General features: G+C 48.1%; 2 protein-coding genes across 5 annotated transcripts; one reads left to right on the top strand and one right to left on the bottom strand.

Annotated features, from left to right (window-relative positions):
• Positions 1-622: 622 nt before the first annotated feature.
• On the bottom strand, positions 623-8,028 carry arl13a (ARF like GTPase 13A). Of its 3 annotated transcripts, XM_088925460.1 has the most exons (10): positions 7,043-8,028; positions 5,999-6,106; positions 5,600-5,670; positions 4,945-5,194; positions 3,761-3,866; positions 3,000-3,205; positions 2,636-2,744; positions 2,034-2,307; positions 1,312-1,422; positions 623-1,054 (listed from the first exon to the last, which is right to left on the bottom strand). In XM_088925460.1, the coding sequence occupies exons 2-10, from the start codon at positions 6,055-6,057 to the stop codon at positions 999-1,001; spliced, it is 1,242 nt and encodes a 413-aa protein (XP_088781586.1). In that variant the 5' UTR covers positions 6,058-6,106; positions 7,043-8,028; the 3' UTR covers positions 623-998. The 3 variants fall into 3 exon arrangements, with proteins under 3 accessions (XP_088781586.1, XP_088781585.1, XP_088781584.1); XM_088925459.1 differs by lacking the exon at positions 7,043-8,028 and having other exon boundaries at positions 5,999-6,911; XM_088925458.1 differs by lacking the exon at positions 7,043-8,028 and having other exon boundaries at positions 3,791-3,866; positions 5,999-6,781.
• A 4,486-nt stretch (positions 8,029-12,514) lies between these two features.
• xkrx (XK related X-linked) lies at positions 12,515-25,061 on the top strand. Of its 2 annotated transcripts, none has more exons than XM_088925456.1 (3): positions 12,515-13,504; positions 21,567-21,829; positions 21,930-25,061. In XM_088925456.1, exons 1-3 carry the CDS (start codon positions 13,149-13,151, stop codon positions 22,733-22,735), a joined length of 1,425 nt encoding a protein of 474 aa, XP_088781582.1. In that variant the 5' UTR covers positions 12,515-13,148; the 3' UTR covers positions 22,736-25,061. The 2 variants fall into 2 exon arrangements, with proteins under 2 accessions (XP_088781582.1, XP_088781583.1); XM_088925457.1 differs by lacking the exon at positions 12,515-13,504 and adding an exon at positions 13,652-15,194 and having other exon boundaries at positions 16,906-21,829.
• Positions 25,062-25,929: the final 868 nt, after the last annotated feature.

The following is a 25,929-nucleotide window of genomic DNA, read 5'->3' as shown; positions in this document are numbered from 1 at the left end:
TGGTCACCCCACAACATTGAGCTTTCTTTTTCTAAGCCACTCCAGTGTGGCTTTGGTTGTAGGCTGTGGGTCATTGTCCTACTGGAATCTTCACCCAAGTCTCATGTCTGTTGCAGACTGCAGCAGGTTTTCTCTGTACTCCCATTTTTCCTTCCTTTCCTTTCCCACTGTGCTTTGGAGAATACGTAAGGCCTTGGAAATGTTCTTACACCCTTCCCCTGATTGGTGCTTTTCAATAATAATCTCAGATTTACTCTAAACGTTCCTTTGTCTTCCTGATGTAGCTTTAGTAATCAACTGTGGGACCTCCCAGAGATAGGTATATTTATCCTGAACACCTAATTGCACATAGGTGAACTCCATTCAACAATTTATGCAACTACTTAAGACATGTGGCTGCACCTGAGCCTGTTTAGGTGGGTCATGGTAAAGGGGGTGAATTCTTATGCAATTACTTATTTTCTGTTTTTATTTGTGCTGTGAGGGGCGGGCAGGGGACACAGCCGCGAAGCTGACAGAGTGGACTGAAGGCTGGAGCTGCTGAAAGACTGTTAGCTGAACACAGGAATTATTTTGTTAGATGAATAAACAACAAAGAGGAAGATTCTTGATTTTGCTTTATTTGGTTTCCCTTGTAATTACAACAACCTGTCCTTTAGGTCCCTGAATATGAACAGGAGAAATGAGTGCAAGAGGATCAGTCCCTCTGAACTGTAGCTCTTCAATATAAGTAAAGCGGTCTGAACCTGAATTAAATTATTAAAGCATTGCTTCAGGAGGCAACTCCTGATATTGTTTTTCGTAAATCGGGTAATCGCATCTGAATGGTTTGGTTGCACACCTCTCTGAACAGGCTGTAAGAGACAAGTGATATTTCTCAACAGAGATGACTGAGCTTATCGGAAAGGGATCTGCTTTTGGTGAAAGGTCTTCATTTCACTGCTCGAGTCCTGTAGTGATCAGTCACTTCACGCACATGCAGAAAGACTCCTCTTAGTTTAGTGGTTCTGGTCTTGCCTGGCTTTCAGAGCCAGTATGGCCTTTCTGTAGAGGTCTGGGGAGAGAAATTATTGTTAGTGTCCAAGGGAAGTACCAGTTTATTAGACCCTTTCATTATTAATCCATCCAAATAGCATAGTCTATTAGGTGCAGGAACTAAAGCATCTTTCTATATACATCATGACCTTTCTGATCCCAAAACAGACAGTGCTTCATGGTTAAAGACATAGATGCTGCACAAAGAGCAGATATGCTCTGATGCAAAATATGTTGGTGCATGAAATGTCTGCAATTAATAAAATAAAATCTTACCAAAAGTAGTGGAGAGATCCACGGGTTGTGGGTGAGCTGTCGGCACTTCTTCAGAGTTTATTTTATTTTTCTTCTTTACTGTTTTTGTCTTTTTCTTCTTTTCTGGTTTGCCTAATGGTGAAACACACTCTGCATTATAAATACACTCTGTAAATATGGGAACATGAAAACAGGGAAAGTCACCCCAGCTCATCCTGGTTGGCCTTGACTAGGCTTCCCCCTTGGATGGATGCTGGTTCAGTGCAGGTATTGCCCCCTCACCAATACCGATCCCCCCTTATACAGCTGGGGGACTGGAGGGTAGAGGGGTACAGCAACAAGGAATCGAACCCACAGCCTGCCAGTCCACCTCGAGTCCAAAGGCTCACCCACTACGCTCCGCCATGTCCATGCAGGAAGCTAAACAAATTGTTTCTATGGCTTAAGTATTTTTGTGTTTGGGCATGTTAGAAAATGGAATCTAATAACCCATTTTAAGTCAGAAGTTAAAATAATAACAACTTCCACCTCCTCATCCAGCCGGCAGCTGGTGCTTGGTGATGAGTCAGGAAGCTGCTCGCCCTGGCCAAGGTCACAGACCCAGACGACTGTAAGAGACAAGCTGCTGGCTCTGCTGTTTGTGTGCTATTCTATCTGCACCTTCCAGAAGAGCTCAATAGCTGCAGAAGGACAGGTTGCCCATCTCTGGCTGTCTGCGAGTTGGCGAAATTGGCGTGCTGTACCTTTCTTTGGTTTCCGTTTTTCATTCTGTCTTGAGTCTGGCTGCTCCGGGGTGTCTTCTGTCACTCGGACGCTCCGGTTTAATCCCACGCGGTTGCTGGGCAACAGGGCGGCGGCGCTGCCAGCCTTGCCCTCTTTGTGCCAGGTGGGACTCGGCTCCGTTTCCTGCTCCGCCCCGGTCCGGACCTCGGGCAGTTCCTCCTCGCCGCCTCCGTTCACCGCGTCCTTGATCTTCACCTGCTTCTTCCTCCTCGCTCGCCTTTTCAGGCGGCTCTCCTGCATTCAGACACGCCGGCACAGCCTGAGCACACAGGGCCTCGCCACCTCCCGTTCCAAACTGCGCCGGAACACGCGACAGCGATCATGGAAGCCGTGTTGGGAAAGGAACAATGTTCTCGATTCTAAAGGTCAACGTCTGTGTTGTTATTTCTTTACAGAAGGAAGATCTGGGAAAGGTGAGGCTCGTGAGGATAACAGAGGAGGAGGCAGGGTTCTGAAATCTTCCGGGGTGGATATCTATCTAAACTAAAACACAAGGAGTCTGTGTGCCGAACGAAGAGGGTTAAGGAAACACAAAGGTCAATTTTAATAAGTTCAATTAAACCTTTTTCAGGATGTTCCGGAGGGGCTGCAGCTTCCCTCTGGGCAGGCTGGCCTTCTCCTCGGATCGCGGGGGCTCCTCCTTAGGGAGCGGAGCTCTGCTGCAGCGAATTCTGCAAAACACAGCAAGCGTCCTGAGCAAAGACCCGCAGGACCTGTGTGGAGAAATCCCGCTCAGTGCCAGCCGAGACCCGAGAAGAGGGAAACCCTAACACTGCACTACTCATGATTCTAAGGGTTTCTGACATCTGACAGGGGGCTATTATTAAATCGTTTCCAGGTGCACTTCTGTCTGAACAGAAACTAGCTGTGGAGCTGCACTGGCAGTGTGGCAGAGAGAGCTGCAGGGGTGGCAGCGCAGCACATACCCGTCTTCCCGGGGCCTGCCGTGCCCTCTCTCAGCCCTGCCTCGCTTCTCAGGCCCCTCGGGCGCGGGGGGCTGCACGCAGTCCCTGGCCACCCGCGCGCACAGCTGGTGGTAGTCCAGACACACCGCGCGGAGAAGCCAGCGGAGCCCCCGCAGGGTCTTCCTCTCCGAACACCTCCTGGCGTCCAGCAGAGCCGAGCTGGGCTCCTGGGCAAGACAGAGCAGAGCCTCGAGCTGCAGCCCCAGCCGTCCACTGCTCTTCCACTGCTCCCTCCCTCCCCCTGCAGCCCCACTGCTCCTCCACACCCTACCCAGTGATGGAATGAGTCCAAAAAATCTTTGTCGTCTCCTCATTCGAGCAGCCTTTTCTTCTGTGACTGGGAATGAGTATTTATAGAGGAGACCAGCAAAGTTGCCCTAAATTGGGGTTTTTAGCATAGCAAGCCAGCTGTGAAAATGCCAGCAGTTGAAGACTGTGCTGTAAACCCCTTGGGGAAATAACCTGCAAAGATGACCTATATGATTCTAAAGATCATTACTATTTCTACTGAGCATTTCTATAAAGGCTTTTATGTTATTTATGTTTATGTTCAAATCAGTGTCTATTATCGAGCTTATGAAATTAAAGCAGTGCTGGCTAAGAATGTATACTGCTACCCCAGCTAGACTGCTTTTGTGAGACTTGCTCTATATTTGCCTGCCTAGCGAGTCACAAGTCTAGTTCCCCTGCTCCCCCCCATGCTGGGCCAAGGGCAGACTCACAATGTGGCAGAGAGACCGGCTCTGGTTTACCAGCGTCTCGAGGGACAGGGCCTCCACCAGCTCGCTGCCCAGCAGAGCGTTCGTCTTGTCCTGCTTGTTGGCGATCCTGAAACCGGGAGGGAAGTTTCATCAGAGCAGACACAGCTTCAGCCTCGACACGTGACCTTAATACACTGCAATAATTATCAAAGAGAGACGAGAAACTATAAAAATCTATTATTTTCAGCATAATCATATTCTCTCCTAACAAGAAACCTCTTGGTAAGACCTTTAGAGAAATATAAAATTCCAAGCAACTTTTTAGATAAACATGAACATAGAAAAGCTGTATTTTTTTTCTACTTGCTTGGTCAACACCCAAAAACAACTTTTTTTGTGTGTTTCAAACTTCCTATACCATTTTAAAACAAAGCTTTGGTTGCTGTTCAGGTGGTAAAAAAACCTTATCCTTTTTCATTTTTTTTTCTGGACTATAGAATTTAAGATTTTTAATGAAATTTAGGAAATATTTTCCCAAACGGGGCTGCTAAATTAGCAAATCGAATGCCTATAATCAGAGGTTACTATGGATTTTTTACAATCCGCTGTTTGGGGAACACAGACTGGAATACCCTCTCATACGGAGGCACGTTCTCAGGCTCATGGTGACGGAACTGCTTTGCATTTCTCTCTGGAAAGTATGAAAACAACAATCCTGGATGGAGATTATCCTGGAGATCACAAAGCACCTTATTTCTGTCTCAACTCCCACCCTTTATCCAGGTTTAATTGCTCTTTGTGACCAGGGGGCTGCTACACCCCTCCTCTGGGGCTCTCAGCGGCCCAGCGGTCCCTCCAGGAGCTCGGTCTGTGTGGCCTGTGCTTCTGAGGGGTGCAAGATCGAGCCCACACCCAAGGAACCCCAGACAGGGGCAGCAGAGTGCCTCTCCAGGGGCAGGGCCCCGGACGTCTGAGCAGAGAGCTGGGGGTTCAAGTCTTGGCTGGGGCGCTGCTGTAGTACCCCTGGGCAAGATGCTTCACTCAAATTGCTCCAGCGAATGCCCTGCTGCATAAAGCAGCACTCTCCAGGTCACCACTGTAACACACCTCAGTAATCTGGGTGGTTTAACCTTCAAGACTTGGGCTGACTGTGCAGCTCCAACCCTGTCCCGAGCCCAGGTGGAAATGAGGGGTGTGTCTCTTACACTAGGAGGGGCTTCCCTGCCACCCTGGGGTGCATCAGCAGGTGTGCCAGCAGGTCCCTGGCCTCCTGCAGCCGCTGAGCATCGCTGGAATCCACCACGAACACGATCCCGTGCGCTTTGCTGTAGTGGTCCCTCCAGGTCCCACGGCCTTCCGGACCCCCTCCCACGTCCAGCAGGGTGACCTGGAAGCTGTCCACTCTGAGCTCCACCTGCACACAGCCGAGAGTGGGGGTCACCTCCGCCAGGGGAGCTGCAGGTTAGCAGGGAGACGGCTGAGCTCACACAGAGCACCCCAACATCACTTCACATCACTTCACACTTCACGCAGCTTCTTTAGGGAGCATCTAGGATGTAGTGCCAATTCCCAACTAATGAATAAGACTGTTGACATCACTAATAAATGACACAAAGGATTCCATTCTGTTGAAATTCTGCTATAAAGAACAACAGGTAGAATTGCATCCAAATAAAAATATAGAGGAGATCAGACTCATCATTCCTTTTAATTCACTTTTATGAGGATTGCATGTGACTCATTATCTGCTTCAGTGTTCAAGAGCAGTCTTAGTGCAGGCTGAACAAACAGGTTTTTCTGAACAAAACTCATTTTAACTTGGCTCTGAAACTTGTGTGCAGCACGTTAATATAACCATACCTTTTAGGATTCCTCTGACAGTGGACGTCTTTCCTGCATTGTCAAGGCCAAGCACAAGCACCGTGACTTTCCTGTGAAGCAGAAGTTAAAAGAGTTTGCTGCAGGTGTGAGTGCTGACTGTGGCACTCTGATCTCCAGCTGAAATTGGGGCGAGTTGCAGTCACAGCAAGCAGGGCTTCAGGCAGTGATTCTGCTGTAAGACAGTGATGCTATTTTAAAACGTGTCCTGGGATGGAATACTATCCTACTTGGAAACATGGAGACAATGGATAACATCTGAGCTCCTGGTGAATGCAGAAATACTAACTCTGCCTACTGTGGGCGCGGTCTCCTGCACGTGTCCCCAGGAGGAACTGGCGGCCCCGGACACGGAGGGCCGGGAGCAGGCTGGGGCCTCACCTGACAGGCTGCCGGAGCTTGCAGAGCCAGCTGCAGCAGCCGCTCGCCAGGCTGAACATGCTGGGCTGAGGACAGCAGAGGGGCCACCATCGTCCTTTCAGTCTGTACCTGAGACAAGCCAACAGCATGGACTGTTACAGCAGGGCTGTCAAGATCTCACTTCACACGAGACTGGGCACTGAACGTCTTTCATTGTTCACTCCACAGCGAGAAAGTGATCCTGGTGCTGCTGGCTGCAGGTCAGCCCATCTTAAAATGTCCACACCCCTGTGACAGCCCTTTTCCAGTGTTTAATCAGCATTCTGAAGCCCCAGCTTTCCTTGGAGAAGCCTGACTGGAGTTTATGAATAGAGGAAATGCTGCTGCTACTCAACTCCAGCCTCACGGCTGTGACAGACCAAGTATGAGCCGTCTGGGAGCAGAGCAGATAACCAAGAGTCGGACCTGCCCTGTACATCTGTTGCCTGGTTTTAAGCTCATAATGAAGCCTGAAACCACGAGGCTGTCCCTATATGGCTCACTCTGTTAGTCTGTTGCATGCCTAAATGTGAACATTTAATTAAAACAAAGAGTTGAGCAACTACTGGCATCTCACATGTAACCCCCCACAAATATCTGCAAAAACAAAAGCTAGCACAAAAAAGTACAGAATAATTTTCATCATGTGTGCACAATAAGAAATATGCAATACATAAACAGTTTATATATATATATATGTGACCCGTCTTCAGAAACCAGCAAAATGGATTGTTCTCTTCCAGTAGAAATCTGTAAATACCACTGTTCTCCTTATTTATAAAGAGTCATAATGATATATACCTCTTTAAGGAGTCGCCAGGTATTATACTGCGTGAACATTATAAATAAAATCTACTGTACAAAAAGCACAACAAGCAATTAAAACAATAAAAAACAATTTCTGGGCACTTACAATTGGATATCGGTGTCCATCCTGCTGTGTCTGTCTGCCTGCTCTGTAGCATTTTTGCACCACCCAGCTCAAAACTAATCTGGCTTTAAATATCTGGCTAATCCTGAACTCACCTGATTTCGCTGGTGCACCCTGGGAAATTCAGCCCCGACACTCCTGACGATCATGAGCTGTGGCAGCCAAGGGGGCATCCACCACATGTGTGTCCAGCCCAAAAATCTGATACAAGACACTAGGGCAGCAGTTACAGGAAATCACCTCACCCTCCTTCACAGAGCAGAAGCCCTGTGGGCACACAAGCCCAAGGATCCACTCCGAGCACCAGTGACAGGACAGCTGTTATTGTTATTGACAGAGAGGCACACAGCCCAGAGCCTGCCTGCGTGAGAATTGTCATTTCAGTCACTACAGACAGTCAAGCTTTGCTTTACACTGTTCATTAATTTCGCCTTTAGAGTTAAGCATAGATAGATCAGACTTTATTGATCCCTTAGGGACATTGATGTGTTACAGCAGTCCAGCCCAAGACAAGCAAAAACTGACATCAGAATAGACGAAAAGTTATACAAAATAAATATAAAATAAATACATAGGTGTGTGCAAAATATGATGATCATAGTCACTGTAGAAACAATAAAATATGTGCAAAATGTGCATAGGTTTATACAGATTGATTGTCCAAAAAGTACAATGGAGCAACATGCTGTCCATAGACGAGCAGATGAAGGGCTAACAGTCCTAGCCTAGGGCAGCGTTATACACCCTGACACCCGCCGGGAGGAAAGGCCTGCGGAAACGTTCCCTTGAACACCGTAGCTGGAGCAGTCTGTTGCTAAAATGGAGTGCATGGAGTCTCCTAAACGCCCTTCTGTTGAGGAAATGGAAAGCTATTTGCTTGGACGGAGCGCCATCTACTGGATCCCAGCACAGGAGGATAAGAAAGTGCGCAAGAAGTATACAAATACTGAAGGATAGCTCCTTCACATGACCCTGGGGTTCATACATACAGTACGTGAAACGATCCTTTAGTCAGAGAGCGAGATAAAATTATTTGTGAGTGTGCAAATGTGGCCCCGTTAGCAGATCCCACTGGGATGAGGACTGGCTAAAACTGGGAACGCTGGAATGATGGAGAGCTGGCAGAAACTGAACAGATTTTAGTATTTTAAAATACTAAAACTTCTTGTCACCTTTTATTCTTTTTCTATACTCTTTTCTTTAAAAAAACAAACAATATTTACCTGTCAAAATGAAAATTAACATATTGTTTTGCAATATCAGAAATATTATGAAACATTTCCGACCATAAAAGGCTCGTTCTCCAAACAAGTTTCATTGTAAGCTGGCAGGTGAACATGTTCATCAAGAAAATAAATAGCTGTTCCGCTGGACACACGTCCAGGAGGAATAAATAGCTCATGTTATTGTAACTATTAGAGTTCCAAGGGTTTTTCCCAGGATTTAAAAATCACTACCGAGCTGGCTCGGCAGAACAGACTCTTCCGGTTTGCACACTTTCTTATCCTCCTCTGCTCGGAAAGCGATCCACTAGATGGCGCTCCGTCCAAGCAAATAGCTTTCCATTTCATAAACAAGCGCTTGACAGAGGGACGGACATGGTGGCACAGTAATTGAATGTGACCCTTATCTAGAATAAATAGAATTACACCAGCTGTGCGATTGTTGGAGAAGCACGAATAACCTGGGAGGTGTTTTTCAAAGTTATGCAAGAGAAGAGCAATTGTTTGAACTGTTCTCTGTGATCATTAGCACATTAGCTCATCACAGGCCTGTGATCAGATGTGCTGCCTGCACTCACAGGGAGCTTCTTACTGCAACTATACAGCCATTCCTCTCTCCCTCTTTCCAGAGGCAAATGATTCCTATATAACAGACATGTGAAGGTGTCCAGTGCTCCAAGGCACAACATTTCCGGGAGCCTTCTTCAATCCTCAAAACTGTTTGCACACTGGAGCGCAACGAAAAATGAGCTGCAGGCCTTTGTGAGCGCCAGCAGCTGCCTGTATTGTACACCTATGAAATCTAAAGCATTCAGCCTCTAATTCTAGTCTCTAACTGCTTTATCCAGGACTGGTCACAGGGGAGCCAGTGCCTATCCCGGCCAGCAACAGGTGCAAGGCGGGCTACATCCTGGGCAGGACGCCAGTCCATCACAGGGTAGACACAGACACACACCCTGGACAGGACGCCAGTCCATTACAGGGCACACACAGACACACATTCTGGACAGGACGCCAGTCCATCACAGGGCACACACAGACACAAACACACACTCAAACCAGGGCCAGTTTTCCCTGAAGCCAATTAACCTACCAGCCTGTAAGAAACTGGAACAGCAGGAGGAAACCCACGCTCGCACAGGAAGAACATGCAAACTCCACACAGATAGCACCCCAGGCCTAGAATTGAACCTAGGGCCCCAGTGCTGCAAGGCAGCACATGTCAAAGTAAAACAAACTATGTCAATTGCATATTAAAAGGATCATGCAATTAAAGATATATTCTTTCCAGTCAAGGGACTTTAAAGCACAATATCATTGTGCACTGTGTAGATGTGGACAGATAGAGGACAACTGTCCTGAAACCTAGCTTCACCCAGCGGGGGGGGGTCACTGTCATACTCACAGATCACAGACGCTGGAGGAAGGAAGAAGAGCTTTGTGGCCCCTGACCAATCAGCGGAGCCTTCAGCCGCATGGCATAACAGCCGCGCCGAGCTGGAAAACAACAGCTGAGTCACTGATCTGAATCCCATTCTATACTATAATAAGTTAATCACAGACCCCAGACATCTAATTACATCCTTTGAAAGCTGAGAATGCCTTATTCTAAAAAGCACTGACTCCACCGTCCCCTGAATGGTAGAAGGATAAAGGCAAGATACAGCACAAAGATAAGATACAGCACAACAAACAGATACCAATGACCAGAAAACCTGCAAGGGACATTGTGGGACATAATAGCAGGACGTTGAAGGTGAGAACCAGAACTTCAGAGTGTGTGGAGACGCTTCTAAAATTGTGGAAAAACAAGATACCCGATGATATCTGTATTTTCCATGTTTAAATCGAGATTAAATCGAGTGTAATTGAACCCCTCACAACAAGGCGCAGGTCGATTAATGCCGTTCCCTTCGGCTACGCTTAGATATCGTTCCAGGCAAAAACAAATAAACAGATGTGATGAGTTCAACGCAGACAGATAGGTAAAATTCGCAGGAAGTCGTTCAAGTGGAGAAGGGAGGAGAGAAATGAGAGTAAATGTCTCCACTGGCGGAATAATTACGCCAGCAGGTACGATAACCGCAGCTGCGGCGCAGACGCCGGGTTGCCTCGGTCAAACGCCTGTAATGTTTGTGAAAAGTGCTGGTTGTTTCAAGGGCCTCGCCTCGCCTCGCCTCTGTGTGCGGTGAGTCAGGCCGCTGGAATGTTGCCACCGAAGCCCCAGAAAAGGGTCTGTCTGAAACGCTGCTGCACGGCTGCTTTATAAGGGCAAATCGGCGGCAGAGTCTCCCGAGCGAATACAGGTGCCCCCTTCTGCGACTGGGACCCTCCGAGATACACGCCCCCCCCCCCCCCCCCAGAATCGCACCGGTTTCGGAAAGCAACTCGTTGTGCTGTACCGCGCTGGAAGAAGGTGCACCCTGACCTCACCTTGTGCTTAAACTTCAAAGCAATGGGCAACTGTTACGATCACAGGGGCTTTCCAACGAGAACCGCGACACCACTGCAGTCCTTGCAGCACCGAGCTAATTACCGATTCCATACCGGCCTCTTTAAAGCAATTGGAATACCCCCCACCCAACGAGCCGTCAGTGTGACAACGCGAACACACACCCTGCTTTACAAAATACTCTGAAAAATCAACGGATTTGTGCGCCTGGTTCACAACCAGTCATTGTTCGCCGTTGGTTTGAAATTGTATCTGTCTCCGCTGACTTCAAAAACGTACTGTACCACAACACTGTGAGGAATGTGGACAGTGCTGGCTAAGTGGATCAGCATTGCAGAGCTATCTCGCTCGTCTCCAGCTGAGCCAATCCTTTGCTAAACTGATGGGCTGATCGAGGCGAACACAGAAAACTGGGGAGATCTTTATTTGACCCCTGGAACGCAGCAGAGCGTGCAAATTCCACCCTAGGGGGAAAGCATGACCTTCCAAAAGAAAAATAATTACGATTATACATGAAATCATGCGAATACCAGCGGCTGGCGAAAATTCCCATAGGCATCACACAGCGTATTAGCCTTTGAAGCACGAAGTGTCATTTTTCTTTCGGGTTGTTTTTCTGCTTGAAAACAAAATGTGCTCGTCAGAGAAGGAATGTGGACTGCGCTGGCTTGAGGAAGGGTGTGATCAGAGGAGAAAGCACACACATCTCACGGCCTTGATCGGTGTGGTATCGCTCGGCGGAGTACTGGTGCAAACATGTGCGCTCTGACACCAGGAGAAGCCTCACTGACAGCCGGGCCGCCCCCAGTCTCTCTGAGACATACAGCAGGGTGACGTGTACACACCAGCCTCAGTCGCTGACTGGCAACCAGCTCCCAACCAAAATCATGCAAAACAATTGAAAGACACGGAGCAAAACAAAACGAAAAAAAAAGAAAGTAGCTTATGAACAAGGCTTGCATAATATCTTGCACAAGACGTACCAAGGGCCTGTGTGTACTTCTGTAAAACGTTCTTTTAATCTCGGTCCTTTTTGCTCCCGACCCGGGTGCTTATCTTCCCTGAGACTTTATCGGCTGCTGAAAACACTGTGACAGCATACAGTTATAGTGCTGCTGTGTGTATGGGGGTAAGGGAGTAGGTCTGTCGCCCAGAGGGACGGTCTCCGTGTTTGCTCACAGCTCCCGCAGCAAACACGCCAAGCCTGAGCCCGGGCACGTCTCCAGTCTACAGCCGCCAGCCAGCGGCCGTGCGCGCAGGCTGTGTCCTAGCGCCGGCTGGGCTGCCCGAGCACGCCGAGGCCAGAGCGCTCCGGCCGCGCTGTGCTCCCAGTGGAGACCCGCTGCATTTCGTCCGATTCACGTTGCGTTTAATAAAATTGTTTCTGCACGTGAGAGTTAAAATGTTGTTGTTGTTGTTGTTGTTGTTTGCAGTGTTCTTCACAACAAAACAACAGTTGTTTTTTTTAACTTTACTATACGACTCCGAGCGCTTCTCTTTCCTAAAGCTTCACAGGCTGACTGTGTCTCTCTCCATTAGGTTGAGTCGACAGCATTTGCAGTCCGGACCATGGAGACTCGAGCTGTGCTGAGTGGTTACTCATACTCACTGCTCTTACATATTTGTGGGGAATTTCTACAATAAATATTTCTTCTTACTTAGATTACCCTAATTTAGGTTGGTGCTTAATCTTACCTATGCTGGGATATGTCACAGGATGTGTATCATAAACAGACATTCGGCTGGAGTATCGCACACTTTTTTGAATATTTGAACATTTCTGCTTTGCATCGCGCTCCCTGCTCTTCTTCAGTCGAAACCCGGGGGTGTCTAGGACCCAGAGGGAGCCCGCATTGACAGGGCGAGGAGCAGTCACACCTGCTTGGTGCGATCAGCGTCGCCTCGTCCCTTGCACAAGTTTGCCGAGGGGCTCCGGCGACGAAGCAGTTGTTGAAGGATTAATCAGTCGACCGCCTTCGTGTTTGGAACCGCCGAGTCGGGGCGCCTTGCCCGTCACTATCGAACAGCAGCAGATTCAAGATGCGCCGTGCTGAGCGATCAGGAATACAGGACCGACGGGTGGTGCGGTGAGAGACTCCTCGCCAGTTTCCGTTTTATTTATGCCTGGAGGGAGAAAGAGCGACGACATTATTTTGGTAAATAAAAGGGCGGAGGCGCACGGCAAGGCCGTGCTTCAAAGCATTGCTGGCGAAGCAGGATCTGTTAGTGTCGGCAGCTGTCACGCTGGCCGAGGGCTGCAGAGGCTGCTTGCCGCCTGCGATCTGTCTCGTCATCTGGGCAGCCACCATGCTCCTCCGTGCAACGCGAGGTGAGCGGGAGTGGATGTAACTGTGTTATCGCAAGACACGGAGAGGTTGTTCGGGGCGTGCAGGAGAACATAACAAAAGGCCGTCCCTAGGGTGCTTCAGAATTGAGTACGCGTAATAACAACAACAGCAGAAACAAAACCGAACAACTTTTTTTTTGCCGTCTCTTTTGCTGTGAGTGTGGCCTGACAGAGGGGGGATGACTAACATGTGCGAAGGTGCCGAAACAGAAATTCTGGACCAGAACCACCGGCCTCCCTCCCCTGAGCAGAGCGAGGCGGGGCTCGGGTTCGAGCCGGACAGCAGCAGGCCGCAGCCCCCCTACAGCGTGGTCCTGGCCACCGCGCTGTACTGCGCCGAGTTCATCACCGCCGCCGTGCTCTGCAGCATCTACGACCGGAGCGGGGACCGCTTCTGGATGGCCTTTACCATCACCTTCATGCTGGTGCCGGCTGTGCTGGTCCAGCTGGCCCTCACCTTCATACACCGGGACCTGGGCAGAGACCGGCCGCTGGTCCTCTTTATGCACATCCTGCAGATGGGACCCGTCATCAGGTCAGTGGCAGAGCCCAGCAGCTTGTACTTTATATGGTCACAGCTTTACTGCTGAGGGGTAAACATTGTCAGCCTCTGTGCTGAAATAAGAAGAATCATGAATCCCATTTAAATGTTTTAGAGAAACTGTTTAGACACGTGTTCTCCTTTAAAATGGAGAGAACCATAACGTTTTCGTATTGGTATTTATCCAACAGATGAAACGTTTTTAACACTGTGTGCGTGAGTTTAGGTTTTAGTCAGTGAAACTGTGAGTGATTCAAATATATTTTTGAAGCATAACGAAATGGGTTTCAAAGACTAGAACCACAACACTCCGCGCTGTGGCAGACCCAGGTCTGTTCGGTAGAACTGGGAAGAGAAGATTGTCAGATTGCCACGTTAATTCTGATCACTGATTTTATTATTTACTCGATCAGAAAATAACAATCGTGGTTTGAAAGATATATTTTCAAGCTTTGCATGAGGGTCAAATAGAACTTGTTCTGGTGTTACAAATGATCAGAATCTGAAAACGCAAGAAACTGTCAGATTGTGGCGCAGTATAACACACCACACTACAGCCGCAATCCGTGTTTACTGTGTGAAAGCCCGTTGAATCTGTTTGTGAAACACCAGGTGCAGCAGAAGGAGCCCACATATCACACTTCCCTTATGTGTATTTGTGAGACCACGTCTACCACAGAGTAAACACTTGAGAAGGCCACCGCTCCGTGTCAGCTCTCCTGTGAGAGACCCGCTGGGAATAAGCAATTCCACCCGCTTCCTTGGCGTCAGTTGTCTGTCCTGATACCAGTGAAACACGTAGCGCTCCTCAGCACTATAAATTTGTCTGTTTTGGTCCACTGCCGCGGGCAGTTGGGGTTTCCCTTATAGACATGTCATGTCGGCTCAGGGCAGATGAAACCCTTTCCAGGAGGTGGGCCTCTGAGTCGCATCAGCCATTCGGGTTTCGCCAGTAAGTGACAGTGACCGCAGAGCCGGGGAGAGCGCAACACACACGCCTTCTCCGAGAAGGCTGGAGGAAGACACCCCCGGCCGCAGCATGTGATGCCTGATGCGTCCCCTACAGATCACAGGGGCCCCACGCGTGCAAAAGCCTCGGGCAGTCTCGCCCCCCGCCCCAGCACGTCATCGCGCTGTCGGGTCGTGAGCACGCCTGTTCTCGGCCAGCTCTTGCATCCGTCTTTCCGCTGGGCTTGCCAGCGCAACCCCGGCGGCCAGTGGAGAAAGGTGACCCGAAACTTCAAGCACCCGCTCCCCCACAGTTCCCCTGCAGCACCTCATTTGCGTCTCAATAACTCTGCTGGGAGTCAGGAATGTCACGCAGGGCGCCGGGCCCCCGCCTGCCCCTTTACCAACACCCGGGACAACAAAGACAAGATCTTCTTTTCGTAGGAGACCACAGTATTTTAAATCACTTTTTTTTTTGTGGACAGGACGCCTTAGGTTTCGCAATGACTATATTTAGACCTATGAAGTATTATTAGGAGTCGTTTCTTGCGTCAAAGATTGGGCAGTATTGGTCAGCCTGCTTCTAAGATGTTGTTGTGAGCCGCCCCTTCCACTGCAACGTCGGATCATGCCTCAGGCACACCGAGAAATGTGCTCAGATCTGCAAAGGGAATGTAAATGCGTCTCTCCACTCCATTGCGACGGCCCGGGGCCGTTTTCAGCTTCGTGTGATCAGGTTAGTTCTCCATCTCTCTCTGTTTACACCGAGGTATTTGTCCTGGATGAAGTAGGCAGTGTGGAGGCGGGGCGCAAGCGTGTGAGAATACTTTGAACTAAATTTGACTTGCCGGGGTTTTGGTGGATTACATTGTCTCTGCACTGCCTGCCGGTCCCTATAATGTACTGCAGTCATTCAGTTTGTAGGAAATCGGTGGCAACAGTGTAGCGATTTTTTCGGTGTTTGGGGTTTTTGTCACGTGACGTACCTTGACCATTGCCGATTCCGTCTCCTAGTTAATTATAATAAAACTCCACTAATTACGAAACAAGGCGGCTGCTATTCTCGTAACAACTCAGCCACGGCAGTCTCTCAAGCAGAGCTTACAGGCGAGGCTGATGACTAAGCGCAGAGTCTGTATAATTTGCATCTTCTGCCCGGCAGTTTACGAATTGCAACATGTTTGTTGTTGTGCGTTTATTTTTCGATTCAGCTGTTGATCGAGATGTCCCGACAATTATTTTCGACAGAGTGGAAATGCGTGTTGTTTGCAGTGATCGCCAATGCAGTATTTAGAATCGTAATAACTAATAACGATAAAAAACACCTCACATCCAGAGGACTGCGAATATATCTTGCTAAATTGGATCTAATGAAGACGCAATGACTTGTTAATTTGCATTGGATTTTAAAATGAAGCATATCCTTGTAAAATAAACGCAGAACACTCAAAACGATAGATGGAGGAATTTACCAGTGTTTTAGACGCAGAGGTCTAGGATGAACAGTTACTATAAGGAAATGGACCTTGAACGCATAAACCTGTGTCTGTTAGCTCTTCCTGCACTCTCCAGAGCAGGATACAGCACCGTTAAAATTAGAGCTAATCAAAGAACAGGCTCATTGTCCACAGTGTTACACCTGGAAATGTATATATCTTTTGCACTGGAGCGAGAGTAGGGTTTAACAGCATGTCAGTGATAGTCAAATTGGTGGTGACACTATCTTCAGTCCCAGGAGTGACCCACTGGAATTGAAAGGGATTTGTTTCCAGGTTACAGCCTCTTGCTGAAGTGAGAAGACAGACCCTAGCCTTTAACACAGCTGTGTTTGGGACATTTCTTTTAAAATCTGGGTGATATTAAAGATTGTGGAGATGTGCTTTGTAAAAATATGTCAGTCTGTTATTGGATAATCTGACTAGAGCTGTGCGGTGATGTTGTACTTCTCTTATTGCAGGTTATAAAGCATGAATTGCTCTTGATAACCCTGCAGCGAAGGGGAAAAACAGAAATGCAAGAATTGACTTCAAATAACATCTGAAGGAAAAAGCTGTTGAAATGATTGATTTATAGGCTTGGAATATTGTCGGTGAAGTGGGTGAACATGGTTAACATGGTGAATGAAGTATTTTAAAGAAATAATCTGAAACTGGGCTAACGTGTGGTTCAGACCTAGTATGCAGCCCAGGGCAGACATTCTCCAGGCAGAGGACTGCAGGGTGTGCACCAGGGATGGGTTTTCTGTCTTTGGCACACTGCTTTTGTGCCTGTCAGAGCAGACAGCTGTGAAATAAAATTCAGTTGGCTTTAATTTTGGATCAAAAAAAGATTTGAGAAAAGGGAGGGGGAAGTCTAGCTCTGGGCTTGTTTGTTTCTGATGTCTGATATCATGGCACAGCACCTTAATCACAGTGGTTGCTTATGTTTGTGTTTCGCTGGCTTTCTAGCAAGATATCTGAAGCTCGCACTCCCAGCAGGCCATGCACTTCACTGCGCTGATACCGAAGTTCTTAACGTGAAGTTTCAGGAAAACCTCGGAGCTGAAGTGAGCCAGTCTTCCAGGTATTATGTCTTGAGAGAGCAGGCGTGGGGTAAACAGAAGACATCACAGTTCTTCATACCTGGAACCTCGACTTCTTGTTGCTACAGTTCTTATTGTTCCGTAATATGATTTTCACATTTTTAAAATGTTACAAATGTTACAATGTTTTAAACGTGCGTCTGGTACATCCAAACACAAAACACACTTGCTCTTTCTGAAAGGACCAAGCTGTGTTATAGAATGTAAACTTCAACAAAGACGTAATCCATCCAGCTATACAGCCATTTAGAAAAATATTCATTACCATAAAAACAACCACGGAGGACCGATCTGTTGTATCACCAGATGGACTGTAAAAGGCTTGTTACATTAGCTTTCCTTGATGTAAATCATTTAGGAAGTAAACATACTCTATTTAATATTATATCTTTTGGTGTGTATGAACCCTTTAAGATAAAACAATGTGGCTTCCTGAAGTCTGTGTCATGGTTTACTGTATTTCTGCACGCTTCACCAAATCCTTTACACCTGCCCTGTGTTGAATGGTGCTTTAGTGTTTGTACTGTGGCCAAGTCTTTGTATAACAGCTCTCACACACTACTGGAGTCAGGCTGTTTCAAACATGACACTGTACCACCATTTCTCAATGTTCCTCCTCTCTAGCTACAACATGTACATGCAAAGACAGAGAATTCTCTGGTAAAACCTGTTTTATATATGGCAGGGTAGGGTTTTTATTGACAGGATATGTAAATAGACAGCTTTTATTGTATTGTAACTGTGAAAATCTGTCCTCTGTCGTCCCCCTTGTTGAGGTGTGAGGAAGAACCCTGAGACTCTCCTCAAACCCGTTGTCTGATCAGGAGTGCCCGACCAGCCGGTTCAGGAAAATGAGAAACATGTCAAGTGTGAATCTGTGGTTTCAGAAACGGAAGGGCCTGAAATCAAAACAAAATCCAGGCGATACCGGATCACGCACTGCCAACTCCTGATCCAATTTTGTCATTTGGGATAACGAGGACGTAAGCAGGCTTGTACCCAGCACAGTCTTCCCACGGGGCACAGGCCGCCGAGCAGAGTGCCTGGAGCACTGAGACCGCCGGTGCTGCTGGCTGGATTCTTTCGAAGGTCCGAGGTGGTTGATGCGATCTGTATCTCTTTGGAGTTCCCGAGAGGGCTCGTCCGGGGGCTGCTCAGAATTCCTGCTTGATTCCGCTGTCGGCAAGTGGGGCATCTGCAGTGCGGAATGTGGGGAACCGGCTCCCAGCCGGTTCTGGGTGGAAAAGCGGAAGGCGCTCGTTGTTCCTGACAGGAAAGGTGTGGGGCTGGTTTGTGGATTTGCTCTTGATGGCAGACCCGTCTCTGTGAGTCTGTGCTCCTCTTGCTGTCTGTCCTCCGTGAAAAAGGACACCACCAGTGACATCAGCCTCCTATTTCCTGAGCTTTCATGGCCACGATTCCACTGCCTTGGGCGTTTCCTGTCAGGGCTTGCCGTGACGGTCCCGATGGAATTGTATGGATCCCTTGATCTCGACCACAGTGAAGGTGATCCCACTGCCTGCGATCATCCTGTTGGGAAAAATGGGGGACATACTGTGTTTAGGGCACCTTTTCCTCCACTTGGAGGGGCTGGGCACAGCTGGAAGAGCAGGAAGAGGGCTGCTCAGTCACACATGCGTCCACTCCATGGCTCTCCTGCCTCGTCCACATGGTATAGTAACTTCCTGCCAGTTCCAGACTAGAAGCCTCTGGAATTCAGAACCCTGCTCTCCTCATCACCGGGTGGCTACCTGAGAGCTTGGTGAAAGTGCTGGAGGTCACCAGTCCAGGGGGGAGCTGTTGGACACCAGCCCCCACAAGTTTCTTGAGTCTTGATGCGATGGGACCACGATCCAATGGCAAAAAGATTCATTGTGCTGCTGCTATTGTCCAACATAGCTGGGTGGGGACAGCAGGCAGCTGTGCTTCTGCTCTTGGAAGGCCACATGTACCCTTTAGCGTTGACGTGGTGAATGCAGGTCTGCCCTATAATGAGCCTGCCCAGCCCCCAACCCCAGTTCTACAAGTCTTCGACGGCAGACCAAGCGAAAGATGTCAGGATCGCGAGAGCTGTGCAGGCGGACAAAGGCAGCACAAGGCTGAGGCCTCCAGTGAGGTTCCTTTGAAATCCAGGAAGGCAGACGCAGCTGAAAAAACTGTTGGGTCTTCACTGCCCCCAGTGCTGCTGTTGGAACAGTTCTCCCATGATGCAACAGGCAACAAAAAAATAACACTGCAATTTTTTTTTAAATAGCGAGGTGGACAGACATCATGCTTTCCCCAGTGTTCTGCATCAGTAGTTGCTTGGGAGAAAACGTGGATATACATCATTCTTACTCAATTGGGGGTTTGGCAGAGTATAGGTTTTTGTAATGGGAAATACAGTACAAAATGAACAGAAACAACAGTTGTATGTAGTTCTTAAGCAGGCAGGGCAGAATAGAAGTTTGCAATTACAAGAATCTGCCCGGGCAGAGGAAGAGCAGATGTCTGTCTCCTCTGATTCCAGTGCCAAGGCTGCATGGATCTTTTCAGTAGAGCTCGGGTTTGTTCTAAGTAGCCACAGCAGTCTGATTTCATATGGTGGAGCCTATACTGATAAGGTTTATTACTACTGTGTTTAATTATATCTGACCTGTGGTGTAAACACAACCGGCTCTACCAGGCAAATTGGAAATGCTTTCCTTCAGATGTGTAAAGAGAAGGAAACAGTTACAGATAAGGGTGGTTTTTCCGTCTGCTTTCCTTTTATCTGCTCTTGAACTGACTCATCTGTTGATCAAACTGAAGTGTCATGCTCTGCATTTTGAAAGTGAACTCCCTTGTCTCTTTCAGTGCGATACAGTAAATTTCCATCCTGGGTCAGTTACGGGTTCGTTTCTCCAGAGGTGAAGGCAGGTTCCAGTTTAGGCTGGATCTGCTGCCAGCCCTCCTTGAAACCAACAGGCTCTTGCAGTTTTCCCAGTCCCACACAGTGAGCAGGCAGGCAGCTGTACAGAGCCTGTGATCAGACAGCTCTGATGAGGTTCGATGTCAAACTAACGCAAGGCGTTTCCGGTTGACACCACTGGCCTATTGCCATTAACACTTGAAAGTGGGAAGGGTTTGCTTGCTGTTTCACAGAGAGAAGAAAGCGATGTTCTGTCTTCTGGATGAGGTTAAATTAAGCCTGCCATTGTAGCTTTCCTCTCCCAGGCTGTAGCGGCTGAAAATACACAGACTGCTCTATAAATACCCCTGCACATGTTTCCTCTGCGCGGAGCAGGGGAGGACGGATTAGTGCTGCTGTACTCAGAGGGCCTCGTGACCAGGGCAGGGGTGGGTTTCTCACAGGCTGCTTCTGTCTGCTGAAGGGTGCCGCTGTTTTGCATTGTTGTTTTGCGTGTCTCAACACAGAATTGAATTTGGACTCTAAAAAATACCACAAAACAAAGGGAAACAGAGATCACACAGATCCTCCACGTCCAGTGTCTTCTTGTAGAAGTTAGAGGTTTCAGAGGTTCATTCTGGAATTCTCATTAATTCAAGAACCTTTCACCCTGACCGCATCAAGAGGAATTCTACGATATTGATTTCACGAGGAATGTACAGCAGGTTTATGGTTTGTCTGTCTCAATACCAGTGACTGTTGTTTATAAGGCTTTTTGTGAATGAGGAGCTATTTCATGTCAGTAACTCATACCCAGATCAGATTTTTAAAAAATCACTGCATTGTAGATGAAAATGAGATATTAGTCCCAAATAAACCTTATTCTAGTAGTATACGCATTTTGCATAAAATGATACGGTTGTTAACTAACCGTTTTCATTTATTCTATGCATAATCTTCCTGATACTATCTGTTGGTGTGTTTTTGGGTGTCTTGCTGTTGTGCTTGTAGAGTGTGAAGAACATGTGTGCCCTCTTGTGGCAACATGAATATAAATGTCTTAACATGGGAGCTATCCTGGTTTATCATGGGTCAGCATTTCTTTGGCACAGGAGCTTTGTGAAAAGAAAGAAGAATAAATCGGCCGATTCCAAACCTTCGTCAGATGGTACCTTTTTCATCTACATCCAGAGACATAGAAAGGGGGTTTAAAATGTAGGACCAGCTGTCAGTAAAGTCTGAGCCTGCTCTGACTGCTGCTCGCCATTGTGACTTACTCTCCTTTGACCTCATGCAGTGTCAAGATCTCATCAAGATCTGGTAATGCCTGTGTCTGGTTTGAGGTCAGATGACAGTGGTATTATTGGCACACAAGTCTGAAACTGTGCCATGGCCCATACCACTGACCACTGACCACTGACCACTGACCACTGCTGGTACACCTTCACCTGTGGATTCTGTACAAGGGGTGAAATATTAACTTGACACTTGTTGACAGTATTTCACCCATGAAGTTCAGTAGTCCCCATGTCATTAGAACAGGACTTTGTCCTTTTCCAGGATTCCTTATATGCGTATTGTGTGTCCGACAGGCAGCAAGCCAGGCAGTGTGGGCGCGATGTGTGCTGCTCGTGTGGTCAGCCTGTTGTGTGTCGCAGGTGCGTTGAGGCCCTGATCGTGTACTTCCGGTCTGGAAAGGAGGAGGAGCCCTACGTCACCATCTCCAGGAAGATCCGGCTGAAACACGGCCAGGGCACCCCCACGGAGTGGGAGATCGGGCACTCGGAGCGCAAGCTGGCAACGCACCGCAACGCTTTCAAGCGCACCACCGTCATCCAGGCCTTCCTGGGCTCCGCCCCCCAGCTCACCCTGCAGCTGTACGCCACCATCCAGGAGAAAGGACTGACGCCCACCACCAGAGGTCAGGCCAGCCTCCCTGCCCCCTGCCCCCAGCACGCACGCGGGGTGTGTACTCGCACAGCTCTGACGTCTGACACGCCTGCCTTTCTGCTCTCTTTCAGTCGTCCTCATGGCCATCGCGCTGCTCTCCATCACCTACGGCGCCCTGGTCTGCAGCACCCTGGCCATCCAGATCAACTACGACGACTACAAGTTTAGGCTGCGGCTGCCGGCCTACGCCTGCATGGTGCTGTGGCGCGGCTTGGAGATCGCCACTCGCGTGACAGTGCTGGTGCTCTTCAGCACGGCGCTGCCTATCTGGGTCGTGCCTGTGGGGCTGGCCAACCTCCTCTTCCTCTTCTTCCTGCCCTGGGTGGAGTTCTGGGCGAGGAGGGCGGCGCTGCCGGAGAACGTGGAGAAGAACTTCAGCAAAGTGGGCACCACCGTGGTGCTGTTCCTGGTCACCTTCCTCTACGCCTGCATCAACATGTTCTGCTGGTCAGCCGTGCAGCTGGACCTGGCCGACAGGGACCTCATCGACAAGTCGCAGAGCTGGGGCCGCCTGGCCGTCTACTACGTGGTGCGATTTGCGGAGAACACCATCCTCATCGTCCTCTGGTACTTCTTCAAGACTGACTTCTATGAGTACATATGCGCCCCACTGCTGGTGGTGCAGCTGGTCGTCTGCTACAGCCTGGCCATCCTCTTCATGCTCGTCTTCTACCAGTACTGCCACCCCTGCCGCAAGCTCTTCACGCACAACGTGGCCGACTGCCTGAGGTGCGTTTGCTGCCGCCGCCGCGCCCCACGCTGCCGAGAGGGGCCCCGGGCCCTTCCGCCCCCGTCGCCAGCAGCCCCTGACCTTCCCTGCGAGCCGTGTGCCCGTGAAACGGACATCACCGACGACGCCATCATGGACGCAGCGTGAGCTCCCCCTGCTGGTGGGACAGACTCGTGTCAAGCCTGGTCTCAGCGGGAAGCTGCGGAGGCCTTCTGTGTGCTCCTCGCTCCGGGGCGGCTGGTGACGGTGCGAGGAGCGCAGCTCACTCACCGGCGCGTCTTTGCTGGAGCCGCGAGGGGCTGGCAACCTGACGGCGAACCAGGACGTCTAGCAGGAAGCGCTGCCTGCATGTTTTAAAAAAATGCAAAAATTTTTTTTGATTGGAATCACTTTTTTGCTCTGGCTTGTTTGGAACTGTCATGTAGGCAAAACCTTAATCACGATTCTATATTTAGGTAACTCAGGTGAAAACAATGTGTTACTTTGCCTTGTAATGTTTTTCTTTTTTCATTTTTGATTCTCACAGCCTGTTGACCTCTGGAGACCAAAGAAGGTGTTCTACCAATTTCTCAATAATAGCCTCAAACATCAATATTGAAATACTATATTGGGGGACCCTTTTCATTTCAGGATTCATAAGCAGTTTGGTGCCAAATTCCCACAGTGAGTGGGAGACGCAACCTTTACGAGATCCACTGTTTCACTAGCAGCTGTCCAGGTGACCAGGACTCTTTCCAAGGACTGACAAATCCCTGACAAAACGAGACATTGTCACTGAGGGGTATTTCCAGGAGCTGTATCCCAGAGGTCTGGCTTGAAAATGTCAGGATCTCTGCACTGAAGCCAATTACAGACAAAGGCATACTCTAAAAACAAACCTATTCAGAATGTCAATTTTGCTGTTGCTCAGAATACTATTTTCACAACTGAACAGGCTGCGATGTAGATTTTGACAGACTGGCTGAAATGACACACAGCTCCTCGGGAAGGCTGTAGTAAGCATTCACCTGCCAAGTCGTTACAGAATGGTACTGTATATGACTCATCCTATTTGGGAAAAAAAGCCCAATATCTTGTATAAACCAAGGCTGTAATGCAGTAGCAAACCTGGCCTTCTTTTCATGTTCAGTGCAGAGAGAAAGATGGCTGATGTAAGTGATCTGACAAAAAGGCACAGCCTGTTGGTGCATGTATATGATGCAGACCTGAAGGCAACAGCAAACCTGGATAATGTCAATCCAGGTAGCACATAGGGGTTGACTGGTAGTGATTGGCGGACACAAACCACTCTAACCAAATTCATGCTGGGTTGCAGCATCTGCTGTTGGTTTAGTGATCTGGCATTTCCAAGGACGTCTGTGACCCTGCAGTGGAACCGGTGGCACAGGCTGGATCAGAATGCTGTTAGGGCCATTCTCTATTTATTTGGTAGAGCAGAACGCATTTGATACATAAAATGTGTACAAGTATAAGAGTTTGAACAAATCCACTGGAAATATCTAGGTGTAGAAGGGAAAACCCTGAAACCAAGTACCACTTTCCGCATACCAGACCTGCAACCACAATTAAACAATTGTCTGCCTTTGAGTTTCTTGACCAGTCTGTCAGGTATTCCTGAGCAGTGAGTGCAGAGCTCAGTGTCAGGCTGTGACTGCGACTGATCGTTGTTTTACAGGTGTGAGCTCAGCAGTGTTAGATGTGGATGAGTCCAGTCAGGTCAGCTGTGGTAAAGTCCTCTGTCCGCTCACTGCCTGCTCTGGGAAACGCGGTGTGAGGTGCAGGGTCAAGGTACATACGTTTAACATGCCCATTAGAAATATAATCAGTTCAAATACGTTTTTGTGATGACATCATACGCAAGTATTCAAACCAGTTTTCACTGGGGTTGTGTCAGTATCGCAGTATGCCTTTTGTGTGTCATAGCTGGACGTGAGGTCTAATGTTTCCAAATGCACACATTTGTGTTTTTTTATCAAAAAGGTCCGAGTGAGTGAAGCTAGTCTGCCTGTGGAGGTGTTGCTCATGTGCAGCTGTCTCCGTTTACCTCTTCCTGTTCTGCAGGTAAGGGTGAAAAGACGAGGCGGTTTCGTTACAGTCTGGTCCCAGAGGACAATCTCTGGACTGCTGCACAACACTTGACAGAAGTTTCCATGTAATTGAGAAACGTAGATAGGTGACAAACAAGAGGGGGCTTGTTTGGTTTGGAGTAGCTAATTGATCACAGGATCTCATTCAGCTGCGTGGCTGGACGGCTCCTGGCTCCCACATGTCTCCTGTCCCAGGTGTCCACTGAACGTCATGGTCACTGGCTGTTCTAAAAGCTTCTCTGGGTCACTATCGACACAATGAGTTGACACGTAGTGAAAGAAATGTGTTTTAATTCAAGTTTACACTGGAGTGCCCATCTACTACTTGTACTTGTCTTTTGTACCTGCTTTTACAAATAAAGCTTTGTGAAATCCTGACGGTTAAATGTTCTCTTGTCCTTCGTTCCATTCGCTGCCATAAGGTGGCGGTAAAGACCCGGGTTCTTCTGAAGAGTCCGAGAGAAAAAGGTTTTAAAATTCAGCACCCAATGTTTTATCGGCAACAGTAAATCAAGATAACCTCTCTCTTATTATCAAATTCGTATCAGTAGAGTGTTTTCGATCACAGTTCGCTTTTTCTTGTTTTTTTTTATATAATCCAAAATAGTACCCATACGAGATCTGGTACTTTTCCCCTATACTGCATATGGGAATTTGTGAATTGGCGTCTAATTTTTATTTATACTGAGATCAAATGCTTGAGATACTTGAATGTGTACAAAATACCTATTTCCGCAACATCTGTGAGCATCTGTTCATTTTCCACTTGGTTGTGTAGAAGTACAATGACCTATTTACGAGCACAGGAAGAGCGCACTAACAGGTGAACCTACACACACATTCCTGCTCACATAACTGAAGACCTCAGAGCAAAACCAAACAGAACTTAGAACTTGCCCAGCTGTTCTGTGATATACATTAACGGATATAAATTAAGATCCAGATGTTTCATTTCGTTCACAACTTTAATTATTGAATTGAATTAACCTGTATTAACCTTCCCCAAAGGGAATTTGTCTTGCACATCAAAAGCTCACAAACATGTAACAATGAATGACAATAATACAATAAGACAGCAGTACAATATCATAATACAAAACACCATTCAACAACATCGCTCAATCAGAACCCTTCCAGTCCCACAGAGTTAAAAAATAATTTCCTTAGGAAAGTCTAAGAACAATGATAACAATAAGAGCCTCACCTGCAAACATTGTATTCATTATTCATCAATTGAATGCTTTTTGGTATAAA

The sequence above is a fragment of the Atractosteus spatula genome, chromosome 9 (assembly GCF_055471065.1).
Source record: "Atractosteus spatula isolate fAtrSpa1 chromosome 9, fAtrSpa1.hap1, whole genome shotgun sequence".
In the NCBI taxonomy this organism is placed as follows: Eukaryota; Metazoa; Chordata; class Actinopteri; order Semionotiformes; family Lepisosteidae; genus Atractosteus; species Atractosteus spatula.
The sequence above is the reverse complement of the archived record's forward strand: the minus strand, read 5'-3'. Positions and strand labels throughout refer to the sequence as shown.